The following is a 14,561-nucleotide window of genomic DNA, read 5'->3' on the forward strand; positions in this document are numbered from 1 at the left end:
CTTTCCCTGCCACTGACGAGTTTTTCCATCATTTATGACGCACTGCTTTCCTGCCATTGACAAATTTTTCTGGCAATCTGTGTTTGCACTGTTATATGGTATAGGGCGCTGTTACATACCTTCTGAAATAGTACAGCATCTCAGAATTAGAAAACAAGTGAAGAAGAAGATCTGCGTAAACCAGGGCTGTGTGTGAAATCGCCCCCTATACCCTCATTCACTATTCCCTACATTAGTCCACTAATATAGTTCACTTGAAGGAGTGAATAAAAATGAGTGAGCGAATTTGGACACTGAGTGTGCTGCAGCTTTTGCATAGTTTGTGCTTACTGTTTAATAATTATTTGAAACTTAGCAAACTAGCAGCTCCCCTCAAATAGTGCCCTATTTAAGGGTATAGGGGCGATTTCGGACACAGCCCAGGGCCTAATATTTGAGGGGCCAGCCATTTGTAGTGTTGTCAAAAACCATAGTGGAGATTATCGAGTGAACTCATTCAATCCCATAATGCACCGCAACAATGAGTGTACAACCGATGCACGCTCAACGGCTAGAGAATAACCATAATGCACTGTGAGAGTCGCGTGCAGAATGAATTCCCACGTCTGACCAGAAGATGGCGCCCGCAGCTCAATCATCCATCCATTTTACAAACCGTTGGTCTAATGTGGGTACGGCGTAATATCATACAGGTATAAATTCCTTTTTAACTGATTATTAAATTGTTTAATCAAGTTTATGCATACTGTAGTTTCCATGACAGAGTTCAAGATAAATATCTTCATTACTACTGGACCTGATAGTTTGCTAAGTTTCAAATGATTATTAAACAGCAAGCACAATGTGAACTATATTAGTGGACTAATGTAGGAAATAGTGAATGAGGGTGTAGGGTTCGATTTCAGACACAGTCCAGAAGAAGCGGACAACAAAATATTCTGGGGGCCATGAAATTGTGTGAATGTGATCAAAAATGCTGGCGCTATCTGGCAACTTTTTTGGTAAAAGCTGGTGGGGGGAAAGAGTTAAGAATATTTTAATGGCCAGGTATTACATCACAGTAGATAGGAAATTGTATATTCACTCTATAAGTTTCTATGACATTTTAATGAGTGTTTGACATACCCTTGCGTCTGTGACTTTAAACTCTCTGAGTATATACTGAGGCATGTTGTACTCCGCCATGGGATCCACCACAAAGTACTGATAGCGTGCTGACCTGTCAGATGGCCAGTACTGATGACATTTCTCCTGAATATGAAAGAAGTTAACACATTAGCTTCTATTATTGTTACCTAAAACTAAATCTATTAAAAACTATTAAAAATCTATTTTGTTAATTGAAATAAAGCTGAAATAAAACATAAATATTTGACGAAAAACTTAAACTAAATTAGAAGTTGAAGTAGAAGTTGAATCACTAAAAATAAATTAAACCTAAATAGTAATATTTAAAAAGAACAAGAAACTAATAAACATGACAAATGCACATTACAAAAATGCTAAAATGAAAATTTAATCAAATAAAAAAAGAAAAACTGTAATAAAACTAATAAATGCCAATTCAAAATATGAATAAAAACTGTAATAGTATATAAATAATACTAAAATAACACTGATCAGCATTCACATTTAAAGCCCCGTTTACACCAAAGATGATAACTATAATGATGATAAAGATATAAGTATAAACTGAAAGATATTGTCTGCTGGTGTGGACACTAATACAGTTATCGTATTGATGTGTGTATATATGTGAACTAACCCTTCCCATTTCTCTGAGTTTAGTAAGCATAACTACTATAGTAGAATTGTGTTCCCAAAGCATCCGCCAGTAATCTTCAACTGTCTCTGCCAGAGGCCCCTGAGTCGCAATATACGCCCTCTGTTGCCTAAAGAGTGATGAGAAAGAGATGAAAGCTTCAAAAACTGAGAATGGCACCAGCTTTCTTTCAAACGTTGTGTCCATGGTTTGTTTTATAGTTTTCACTAGTAAATATAAAGAAAAAAAAAAGTTCACAATGTACCTGTAACCATCTATAAAACTGCCATTGACATAGTCTGAGCCGTCCACTCCTCTGATTGGCTGCAGACACACACGTGTGCTTTCATATGGCATGATATTGACCAGTCGGTTTTTGAACTTATTGCATGGAAGACTGGCACTGACGAAGCGGGAGTTATGCGCTTTGGCATTAGCTAACCGCTGAAAAGGAGATACAGAAAAAAGAAATAAGCATACATTTTATGAACCCTAACATTTTATGAACACAAAATAATATAGTATTTTATATATTGTTTATAAGACAAATGGATCTAACGTAGTCAACAAAAGCTGGTCTTAAAAATGATGTTTTTAATGTTTTCAGTTTTTATTTTTTCAGTTAATTTGTTAACAAATTATGTCATTGTTAAATTTAAATTCGCAAATTACATTCGTGGGATGAACTCACTTTAAACTCCTGCTCCATTCCGCTGATGTGCTCTGGCGGTTCCGTCTGTGACAGTCTCTGGATGTAGGCGTAAAGGTTCCGAGCTGGAACCTCTGTGTTGCCGCAGGAAACGGCCTCCAGCAGCGCATCATAAATAAAGACGTACTGCTCCTCTGTCTGCACCATGTAGTTTCGCTGAGATCGCATCAGAGTCACATGACCATAAACATCTATCGTCTTCTCCTGCTTCACACGCTCCAACATGGCATCAATCACAATGAAGCAGCCCGTTCGGCCCACACCAGCACTGAGAGAGAGAGAAAATGCTTGTCACAAGCACTCATACTAGCACATTCTGGTGGTATTTGAGATTTTCTCTCACTAAATAGTTTCATATCATAAAAACATTCATATTAGACAAGGGAATCCTGAGAAAACACAATTTTTTAAATTATCACTTTTTTTTTTATACATAATATATTTTAAAATCATCATTTAATTTTTCTCTTTGCTTTCTTCTTTTCCCCATGTATTTTTACCTCTATTGTAAGTGTCAGCTTTGTTCGTTCAGTTTTGTTTATGTTGTAAGTGGTTAATATGTTAATAAAAAAGATGCAATAAAAAAAAATGTATTTATGTAATAGAAAAACTCACAAATGACCTATATTTACCCTGTGAAAAAAATCATCTAAATTTAGAAAAAGAGAACATTATAATTCTTTAAATGTATAGTAATGTTGCAATGCTAAGGATGGAGTTTAAAGTGCTTGCAAGAAAGGGAAGTCAGACGAAAACCACAGAAAAGAGATGAGGAGAGCTTTCTCACAGTTAAGACATTTAATGTGTTTCTGTATGTCTTTTGTATTCTGAAATGCAATTTTATGTAATCTGCTTTTTTCCTGTGTCAGTTCATTTGTAAAAACCTTATCGATGTATATAGTAATGTTGCTTTGTTGTGTCTAAGCAAAATAAAAAAATAAAAAATTCTCATACTCCACAAACAGCATTGAGAGTATTGGCCGAGAGAAACAATTGAGCGTCAGCATAATATAAGATAAGGATCTTATATAGTCAATACAATTTAGGCCAATTATTCAATACTCCCTACAGTGTAAGAGGTGTATCTTCCCTTCATGTCTGACTGGATATTAATGTGTTTGTTAATTCTGTACTAGTTACCTGCAGTGGACCGCAATGGGTCCGGCGTCTGGGGGGTTGCAGGCTTTTACCCGTCTAAGGAAGGCCAGGAAGGGAGTGGGATGTTCAGGTACCCCCTGATCTGGCCATGCTGTAAACTGGAACTGGCGAACCTCCCTTTTCTCACCACTCCCACTCTGTACATAGAAACAACACAATTCAGTACCATATAGTACTATAGAACAATACATTTAGTCCATAATAAATGCACAAATCATAACATCCAACATAATCTCATCCAAACTACTCATCCAATCAGCAGCAAGCCGCAACAAAACTAGATCAATCTTAATTTATTCAACATGCTTCCCATCTAGCATGTAACAAACTACAAACTAAAAAAAACTTTACAGGATGAGATCTGAATAATCAACACGTAACAAATAATTGAAACTGTTGACAAATATAACAGCATAAATAAAAGCAGCAAATAGCAAAACAACAAAGAGTAACACAGTAATTTGCATAATTTATTCATGCATTGCTGTGAATTTGAATACTGTGTTTTATCACAGTGTTTTATCCCCAGATTCCATAGCTTGCTAAAATATTCCTGCGCTTAGCAGAAAAATAAGTCACGAAAAAGCTAGTCTTTGGTGTACTCACTGTTTAATGTTTAAAGTACTTTTGCATGATTTTGGAGAGGAAAATCAGACATTGCCGAAGAGACAGCTTGACGCTGTTTTTATTTATTGCCTTTTTATGTATCACATATTTTATTAATCATCATAAATTAAGTATCATTCAAAAGCTTAAAAATTCATTCTGTGAAAACTGTTTTGAAATGGAATTGGACCAAAACTGTTTTGGACTTTGCGTTACCATGGAAACAGTACTTTAAATCCTTTTAGCGGGCTCCTCCCCCAAGTTGGCGTTTTCATGTTTTATATTACAGAAGTTATTTTAACTAATTTATAGTGAAAACTTTACTAATCTTGACAAAACACATATCATCGGAAAGGTCTGAATCTCAAGCTATCGTATTTGATCATATCATATTTCATATTAGACTGGGTAAACCCAGCCTGATCTGCCGGCGATTTGATTTCGCCCAGCAACTCAGTCTGGAAACCCGTACATTCATTTCTGCTGCATCTGTTACACTTTTGCGGGAACCAATCACAGACTAGCTTATCCACCTTGCTCGCTATTGGCGGGTACAGAGCTTTTTCTATGGCTCTGGGCGGGTATAACACGTTGACGTCTCTCGCACGACAGTCAATCCAATTCCTTTTAACCTCTCAACGATGCTAAATGACTTTTTTAGTTTACCAAACAAATCGCTCGAGTGGGTGTAAATACCACTCACTTTCATGTTTTTTTGCACAACCTGCAAAAATTGCTCGATGCTACAAACCGCTGATCAACGCTACAAACCAATACAAACTTAAGCCTGTTTGGAGTTTTTGCATCGCTCTGCAAAGTACGTCACCCGGATCGTTGATCTGATTGGTTGAAGGACTATTCACGCCTCTTGTGCAGTAGGAAATACATAGCAAACTCCCCAGACCAATGTTCAATTTTAAATTGAGCTTGGTCTGGTGATAGCCAGACAAATTTCATATACTTTTTGTGATAGAAGTGATATTTGGACAGAAATGTATTAGTTTGTTACAGGAGAATGCATCAAAAACATTTCAATGAAATGTCGGTGACTCCCGGTGGCTATGTTTGGTACAACGCCCAAACAAAATCTCATGGGAACTTCAATTTTTGTGATATCAACTTCAAATTTAGAACACAACTTGGTTAGACATATGGCTTTGATTTTATAACAGTTTTAGAGTAAAAATATTTTGTAATATATATATTTTATATAAAATAAAAAACATTTAGTACAGTACATTTTATTTACGGTAAATTTAAACTTCTATAACTTTTGCTTTCACTTCAGCAACAATCTGCTGAGCGTCTTCTTTAAAGCAAGACCATACTTAGGTCTATATTCCAAACCATTCTTGAATTACAAGTTTGGATAGAGCATTTTCATGTCTATGCACAAAAGGGGGGGGGGGGGGGGAGACAGTTAAGGGGTTAAATTATTTATTCATTATTTCATATCTATTTTTTCCTCACTTGCAGTGGTTTGACTCATACACACAATTTTGAACAAAGTTTAAAGCATGTTCATAGTTCCTTTTTTTTTTTTTTTTTTTTTTTTTTTACAATGATTTTGAAGCATTTAAATACATAGTAATGTCACTACATAGTCATGCAGTGTGACAAATAATTAAAAAAAGTATAAATAAACTTTTTCATTGAAAGTTTATTAAAAATTCATACAAAAAGTCCCAGTAAAATGTCAAGTACTTTTAAGTTATGGCAATGTTTCCGTCTAGAGTCTCACAAACCTACGGGTCAAACCTGACATTAGGTTACACTTGTGAGAGTAATGAAGTAATGGTATATTGTGTTTATTCGCTGATCACTGCCTTACCTTAAAGAGGGCAAAAGTCCTGACGCAGTAGGTTGCAAGCTCCACCGTGTCCAGTAAAGAGACCTGCATGAGTCCGTATGTCTCTGTGCCTCTGCTGGGCCAGTACTGATCACACTTATTCTGCACACAGTTCAGCAGACACTTAGTAAACCTCTCACTGCTGCATATGTCTCAATGTCAAAGGAAACATTAGAGGAGAGCTGAAGAACCAGCTGAGATAAACACTGACAGTCAGCTGCTCTTCAGTCTGGCTGCTTTCCAGCAGTAACAGTACTCACTATGGCTATGTGTCAGTCTGCTCACTAATTTAATAGTAAGTATACTACCCAGGGAGTGGGTTGCCTTATTATTAAAATCATTCCAGTGCATTGAACTGTTCACTCGCTAGAAATTAACAGAATACCTAATTTTTACCAACTCCCATTAAAAGGGAACTAGGGAATAGACTGAGACACACCCTTTGAGAGTACATTTTGGCATGCAGTGATAGTGTGATAATCAGCCAAAAATATCAAGTTACACTTTGTGACTTGTGGCAAAATGTGTCTCTGAAGTCAGTGAGGGAAGGAGGAAGCGAGAAGAGACAGATCAGAAGAAGAGAGTGTAGGTGTAAAGAAAATGATGAGGCAGAGATAACAAGGAGGGAAGAGGTGAGACACGAAATATCAACCATTCAAGTGAAAAGTGAGAGTGGTCTAATTAGCCAAGTGAGACGTCTTGCCTTTGAGAAGAAATACGAAGGCATCTGGAGAGTAACAGACAAACATCATAAGACTTACTCTGCTCCGTAACACCACACAACAGACTCACTGAGAAATACGGAAAATATCAATGCTGTGTTCGATCAAACAAGGTTAGTATGTGTGTGTGTGTGCGTGTGTTTATGAGTTTGATTAAGTGTTCAGTATCTCAATAGTTCTGTTCCAAAATCTAGTCTGCTGCCTACCTAGACAGCCTTTTAGGCATCCTGATGCAAAGACTGTTTCAGATTTTAGTTAAACAGTTTTTAGTTAGTTTAATGTATTTGGTAGGCTGCATAAATGGCCATAGCTTTTGAAAAATCTGTACCATTTCTAAAAGAAATATGATTTTGACAAGCAATCAGCTTTCTTGCTATTAAAACTTTCTGCAGTTAATATTTGCAAACTTTTATTCAGGAAGAATGCATTAAATTGATCAAAAGTGACTGTAAAGTCATTTATAATGTTCTGTATTTCAAATAAATGCAAATGTATTAAGCAGCAGAACTGTCTGATAATAATAAGAAATGTTCAAATCAGCATATTAGGATGATTTCTGAAAACTGAAGTAATAGCTGCTGAAAATTCAGCTTTGCCATCACATGAATAAATTACGTTTCAAAATATAGTACATTAGAAAACTATTTAGTTAACTATAGTTGTTTAAAATTGTAATAAATGTAATAATTATAATAGTTATTTTAAATTATAATAATAACAGCCTGGGTAAAATGGGACTGACCCCAAACATTTGAACGGTAGTGTACATTGCAGAAGAGCATCTTATATCTTACAGGACAGTTAAATCATTGTGAAAAGCTTAATATAGAAGAACTTAATACAGCATTGCAGATATCTTTCACAGAATGCACTGCAATAAGGTCAGTGAAAAAAATCAAAAAGATGAAGTTGAGAAGTTAAATGGTGATTAGAAATACATAATCTATATTGTATTAAATATAGAAAATCAATGATAAACGTGTGTGCAGAGTATTTTTATGCTTGTTAGACTATTTTGTTGTTAGCTTAGCAACATGCTAACAAGAGAAACATGCTTTGAGGAGCTGCTTCTTACAGTCAAACCAAAAATTATTCAGACATTTTAGATATTTTTGATATATTTTTACTAGTGGGTGCAGGACACTATAGTTCATTTATGTATGAGAGGATAGCAAAATAAAGTGAGACATATTATACCCAAAAATTCTTCATACAGTGGACTACCAGTACAATTGACAAAAAAAATTGGAAGCAAAAATTATTCAGACACTTTGACCTGACCATGTTTTGCTTAAGTGTTATCTGACATAATTAAGTTTATTTTTTTCTGACACAGTTTAACTCTGAGATCTTGTCATATTTTATTACCATTTTTTAAACTATAGTGAATAAACCGTATTAATGAATGAAATGTTAAAGGTGTCTGAATAAATTTTGGTTTGACTGTATGTCTTTCAAATTAGTGAATCATGAGATAAGTGTGCTTTTTTAGTTAAGATGCTGCCTATATAGGTAGTAGACAGCAAGGATGCACACTAGGTTTTGGAACAGAGCTTGTGCGACTGTGTATGTATAATTTAGCGCACTCACCCTGGATTTCTCCTCAAGTTTGGTGATCATGATGATATTTGCTGTGTGTTGTTCCCACACCATTCTCCAGAAATCACTAAACGTGTCTGGCATGGGCCCCTGGGTGGCAATGTAAGCGCCCTGTCTGCGGTAACCGTCTATGAAGTTGGCATTGATGTAGTCGCCGCCAGGAACACCTGCATAACAAGAAGGAATGGAAAAAACGAAATCACTTTCAAGTAAACAAGAGAAAAAAAATCTAAATTGCCTTTAATACATTTTAATGGGTGTAAATGCGAGATATAATTCAATTTCATTAGAGGTGTGTCAGATCTAATATTTAAAAAATGAATTATCAGCAAAAATCAAGCTCAGAAGTCCACAGTATATGGGATACTAACTGGAAAAAGACAACAGGATATTAACTTAAAATCTCTGCAAATGTTCAGAGAATATACGGATCATGGACAAAGTCATTAGCATCAGTGTTATTTTACTATTATTTATTTACAGTCATAGTATTTATTTATTAATATTTTGAATTGGCTTTTATTTTTATATTTTCAGTTATTCCTATTAATTTTTAGTTCAAGTCATTTTTATTAGTTTTTTATACATTTATATTTAGTTTTATTTCAGTTTGAGTAATTTTAGTACTTAAAGGGATAGTTCACCCAAAAATGAAAATTTGATGTTTATCTGCTTACCCCCAGAGCATCCAAGATGTAGGTGTAGGATTCTGTAGGTGACTTTGTTTCTTCAGTAGAACACAACTGATGATTTTTAACTCGAACCGTTGCAGTCTGTCAGTCTTATAATGCGAGTCAATGGTAACACAATTTATAAGAGTCAATAAACATGCACAGACAAATCCAAATGAAACCCTGCGGCTCGTGACGAAACATTGATGTCCTAAGACATGAAACGATCGGTTTGTGCGAGAAAATGAACAGTATTTACGAACAGTGTTCGTTTTCTCGCACAAACCGATCGTTTCGTGTCTTAGGACATCGATGTTTCGTCACGAGCCGCAGGGTTTAATTTGGATTTGTCTGTGCGTGTTTATTGACTCTTATAAATTGTGTTACCATTGACTCGCATTATAAGACTGACAGACATCAATGGTTGCAGTTAAAAATCATCATTTGTGTTCTACTGAAGAAACAAAAGCCCTATTCGGACGGGACTAGTTTTCCAAACGACGTTTGAGTAACAATTCTTATCAACCTACGTCTGTGATTTTATGTACGGATTCGGACGGGACTAACATCTCCGTGTTTATTACCGAGGTAGGAGTGTCTGTGTTTTACATGTGGGCATTTCAGAAGATCACGTGTTCAGAATGCACTTTGAAATATAAAGTAAAACGTCCTAACACATTTAGTGTTTTGTAAACATTTTATAAAAATTGTAGTGTGAAAAAACTAAACATACATTTATCATCATGATTTAATAGAACTGGGTTCTTATAATAAACCCACTGGAATAAAAAGTTTTAACTTAATTTACACGTTATGTAATTAGCCTAAGTGCAGAAATGAAAGTAATCTTACCTGAAACTGATATTACAGTAGCCAGTCTTAACAGTTTACGTGATTTGGCTCTTCTTGGTGATTTATTTTTTTTATTTCTTCGCAATGTACCAAACACATCTACATCCATTATCGGTGCGCAAAAAGCAGAAACTTGAATACCGGCGCGATAGCGAGAGATTGTACAGTAGCCTAGTTCACGCTGACCAAAACACACAAGAAAAAGCGTTTTGGAAAAAACATTTTCGGAAATCACAGACATTCGCATTCGGACGGGATTAGATTTCTCTGAGGACCGCCGAGTTTGACGAAAAACAGTAAGTAATTTGCTCTGGAATTTTTACAGAGGTCGTGTGAGAAAAAGACAGACATGGCAGATTCGGACGGGATTAAAATCTCAAAGTACGTCTGTGAAACAGAAATTTCTCTAACGTCCCCTTGTGAAACTAGTCCCGTCCGAATAGGGCTTATGTCACCTACATCTTGGATGCCCTGGGGGTAAGCAGATAAACATCAAATTTTCATTTTTGGGTGAACTATCCCTTTAAATATATTTATTTCAGCTTCATTTCATTTATTGAAAATGACTTTTAATAGTTTTAGTTTAAAACAATAACAACACTGGTACAGTATGTGTACATTTAGAGATAAGAAACAGCAATGGTGCTAGAAGCAACGTGAACAGGTAATAACTTTTTAATAAGTTGATTTCCCATGACAATATCCGTGTAAGATAAGAAAATGTATTATTTCTAATGGATACACACAGAAACAGTCATATTGAGACACTGAGCACACACGCGCTCACCATCATTGTTGGAGAGTGATACTCTGGTGTGGTCGTAGGCGATGACGTTGGCATATCTGTTCTTTGGCTTGTTAATCTCAAGGTTAGAATGTTCCCATGAGAACTGCTGCCCTGGATCAATAGACTACAAGAGAGAAGCACGCCATGAATTACACATGACGCTGGACATGCCCCATACGGTACTTCACACGTTACAAACATCACATAGCCTATGCAATGAAGTTAGTGCTCACACAAAAAAGGACATGAAAAAGAACTTAAAGCATGCTATAGTATGCAGAACTGCGGTGCTAATATACATCATTCATTGGCCAATGTGTTTTTAATGTACTCCCGCGGGGTGTGCGTGTGTGTGAGATCTGACCTCATACTCTTGAGAGAACCTCAGGTTGTCATTGGCTTTCATCCTCTCTATGTGAGCTGGCAGTTCTGAGACGGACACTGGAGGGTGGCTGGTCATGCCTGTCAATCACACAAACACAAAGATCAGTTCACACTCTGAGAACATGGCAGAGAGTGCTCTGAGCAGTGTGAGAGACTGTTAGTGATCTCATCGATGTTTTAGCACTAGGGTTCGTGAGTGTGTGTTTTGAAGAGAAAACTGCTAAAAGAATGCAAAAGAATTAGTGCAGTAGGTTAGTTGTTTGTACCCAGCAAGCAATAGTCATGGATTCACAGCAGGCTATTATATAAAATTTGACTCTAATTCAATCATTTTTCGAATCTAATTCACACATGGTTTAGACCAATTTAAATGAAGTAGCCAGTTTGGGCTCAATTTACTTTTAGGGAGACAGTTATATATAATTAATGTTTTAATACATTTAATGTGCAATGAACAGCTATGAAAGGTAATTCCACACAAAAGAAAAAATTTGAACAATAACAATTAAAAGCTGACAAATGGACTTTTTTACACAGACTTTTTTCATCGTAAATACAGCAAAGTTTTTTATATTTTCAATTAAAAAAAAAAATCTGTACATTTATAACACTATACTTAGTATTATATTATCTTTGCATCAAATTACAAAAAACTAGTTAACGCTGCTGCAAGGGTGTTTCTAATACAGCGGCTATGGGAGTAACGCTTTGAAATTGACATCTTTCTCTCTACTGACTGCCATTAACAATCTCTTTCTATATTTTTCCTCTTTAGAAAGTTGTGAAAACACTAATTTCCTTTTGCTATTTGAGCAAATGGGAACACGAAAAATATATTTAATGTAGTCTTATGATGACTTCTGCTTCAGAGAAACCCAGAAATTTGAAATGGGTCAATTGTAAATTTGTCATGTGGTTTTTTTATGACAAATGCTGTAAAGTAATACCATTAGGCATCTATAAATTAATTTATTTAAATAATATTATTTAAATAGAATTGTTTTCTGTCTGGGAATAGTTGTAGGTTATTGAAAATGCAGGGAATGCATTCCTACTCAGTAGGAAAGAATATACACAAATGTTTTATTTAGTGAAGTAAACTGCCTCACAGAAAACTTTATTAATATGATTTCATGATATACAACTTTTTTTGGTGGCTGTGGGCAGGGGTTGTTGACACAGTGGCAGTGGGGCTCCCTTAAAATCTCCACCTAGGCATATTCACATACCACTCTAAAATCTCTATAAATAATTTCTGAACTATAATGAATGATGTGTGGTGGAGGGTATAGATTACAATACAGTCAGATGTATTAAGCAAGATGGAATTAGCATTGAAACTGCTGAATCAGATCAAATTAAACTTAAAGCAAAAATCAATATTGCTGCATTTAGAATATAACTGAGAAGAGTTCATTTAATGTCAGCAATAGTCTGTTCAACAAAGAACAAAGTCATAGATCAACATTAAAGGGTTAGTTCACTCAATGAAAATTCTGTCATTAATTACTCACCTTCATGTCGTTTCAAACCCGCAAGACCTTCGTTCATCTTCGGAACACAAATTAAGATATTTTTGTGAAATTCAAAAGCTTGAGACTGCAGCATAATTACCACTTTCAAGGCCCAGAAAGGTAGTAAAGACATCATTAAAATAGTCCATGTGACAAAAGTGGTTCAACCTTAAAGGTCCCGTTCTTCGTGATCCCATGTTTCAAACTTTAGTTAGTGTGTAATGTTGTTGTTAGAGTATAAATAAAATCTGTAAAATTTTAAAGCTCAAAGTTCAATGCCAAGCGAGATATTTTATTTAACAGAAGTCGCCTACATCGAACGGCCAGTTTGGAGTACATCCCTCTACTTCCTTCTTTAATGACGTCACTAAAACAGTTTTTTGACTAACCTCCGCCCACAGGAATACACAAGAGTTGCGTTTGTAGAGTGTGTTTGTCGCCATGTCGTCGAAACGCTGTTATTTTCATCCCGCAGTCCAATCACCGGGTCTGATTCCGGCTCAAATTGATAAGACATGTTTACAATAACACTGAGCGCGTGCATCTCCACGTTATGGTAAGAGGCGTGACCTTTCCGGGCACGGTGCGCTCAGAGCTGTCGAATCACAACACAGGAACCGCTGGCACAATCAGAACTCGTTACGTATTTCTGAAGGAGGGACTTCATAGAACAAGGAAGTCATCAGCCCGTTTTTGTGACAGTGGAAACAGCGGTATACAGATAAGTAAATTATGTGAAAAATACTGTGTTTTTTTACACGCGAAACATGAACACATGTTATATTGCACACTATAAACACAATCAAAGCTTCGACAAACCACGAAAAACGCGACCTTTAATTTTATGAAGCGACGAGAATACTTTTTGTGTGGAAAACCACACGCATACATCGTGGTGCTCAAGTGAACAGCATCAGAGACGGACACAGAATAGAAGTAATTGTTGAATAAAGTCGTCATTTTGCTTGTTTTTTTGCACACAAAAAGTATTCTCTTCGCTTCATAAAATTAAGATTGAACCACTTTTGTCACATGGACTATTTTAATGATCTCTTTACTACCTTTTGGGGCCTTGAAAGTGGTAATTGCTTTGTTGTCTATGGGGGATCAGAAACCTCTTGGATTTCATAAAAAATATCTTAATTTGTGTTCCGAAGATGAACGAAAGTCTTACGGGTTTGGAACGAAATGAAGGTGAGTAATTAATGACAGAAATTAAATTTTTTGGTGAACTAACCCTTTAATTCAAAACTGAATTTATTATTACTGTAATCTTTATTATACATAGCTTTATTTAAAAAATGTTTCTTAGAGAGCTAGTTATAAGTGTGTGTATTTAAATCAGTTTACACTATCATTGTGGGGATTAAATGTCCCCACAAGGATAGTAAAACCTGAAATTACCTACATTGTGGGGATCAGCCAACGGTCCCCATGAGGAAATGACTTAATAAACAATGTCTTAATGAAACTCTAAAAATGCAGAAAGGTTTTTGTGAAAGTTTAAGGTAGGGTTAGGAGATAGAAAATATCATTAGCTAAATATAAAAACAAAAAAGGAAAGTTCAGCATAATGGAAAGTGTGTGTACACAGGTGTTTGCAAGCCAGTTGTGACGTCAGTCAGAGCAGAGAGAAAAGCTTCACGCGCTGCAGCAGGTGTTCACATACACCCCTGTTATGACTCAAATGAGTTAGGAGAATGAAAAAGCCAGACCAGTTACTGCATATGTGCGAGCATATGGGGGTTAAGCAGTCAATAATATCATTAGCTGGAGCTCCAAAAAACACAACTAACTTGATAACCGTCGATAACCGATGATAGATGCACGCAAACCTAAAAGAGAGACAACACTGTTTTGATACCAATAATGTGTGTGCATCAAATTGGGACTGGAAAATTAATTCTTCAGCACTCTGTACCTGTGTGTGTGTGTTAGTGACATGTCT

The 14,561-nt window shown here is 35.8% G+C and overlaps 1 protein-coding gene across 14 annotated transcripts in view; it reads right to left on the reverse strand.

The window, feature by feature from the left end:
* ptprdb (protein tyrosine phosphatase receptor type Db) overlaps positions 1-14,561 on the reverse strand; it is a 97,674-nt gene that overhangs the window by 7,091 nt on the left and 76,022 nt on the right. For 7 of the 14 annotated variants that reach the window (XM_048197518.1, XM_048197519.1, XM_048197516.1 and 4 more), the window contains 11 exons: positions 14,410-14,448; positions 11,080-11,177; positions 10,716-10,839; positions 8,397-8,572; positions 6,788-6,811; positions 6,067-6,186; positions 3,612-3,766; positions 2,454-2,739; positions 2,028-2,206; positions 1,766-1,892; positions 1,126-1,251 (listed from right to left, as the gene is read on the reverse strand). In XM_048197518.1, coding sequence (XP_048053475.1) covers positions 1,126-1,251; positions 1,766-1,892; positions 2,028-2,206; positions 2,454-2,739; positions 3,612-3,766; positions 6,067-6,186; positions 6,788-6,811; positions 8,397-8,572; positions 10,716-10,839; positions 11,080-11,177; positions 14,410-14,448 — 1,454 coding nt within the window. The remainder of the gene's footprint in view (positions 1-1,125; positions 1,252-1,765; positions 1,893-2,027; positions 2,207-2,453; positions 2,740-3,611; positions 3,767-6,066; positions 6,187-6,787; positions 6,812-8,396; positions 8,573-10,715; positions 10,840-11,079; positions 11,178-14,409; positions 14,449-14,561) is intronic. The other 7 variants (XM_048197522.1, XM_048197528.1, XM_048197529.1 and 4 more) reach the window with 3 other exon arrangements.

This window comes from Megalobrama amblycephala, linkage group LG7 (assembly GCF_018812025.1).
Source record: "Megalobrama amblycephala isolate DHTTF-2021 linkage group LG7, ASM1881202v1, whole genome shotgun sequence".
In the NCBI taxonomy this organism is placed as follows: domain Eukaryota; kingdom Metazoa; phylum Chordata; class Actinopteri; order Cypriniformes; family Xenocyprididae; genus Megalobrama; species Megalobrama amblycephala.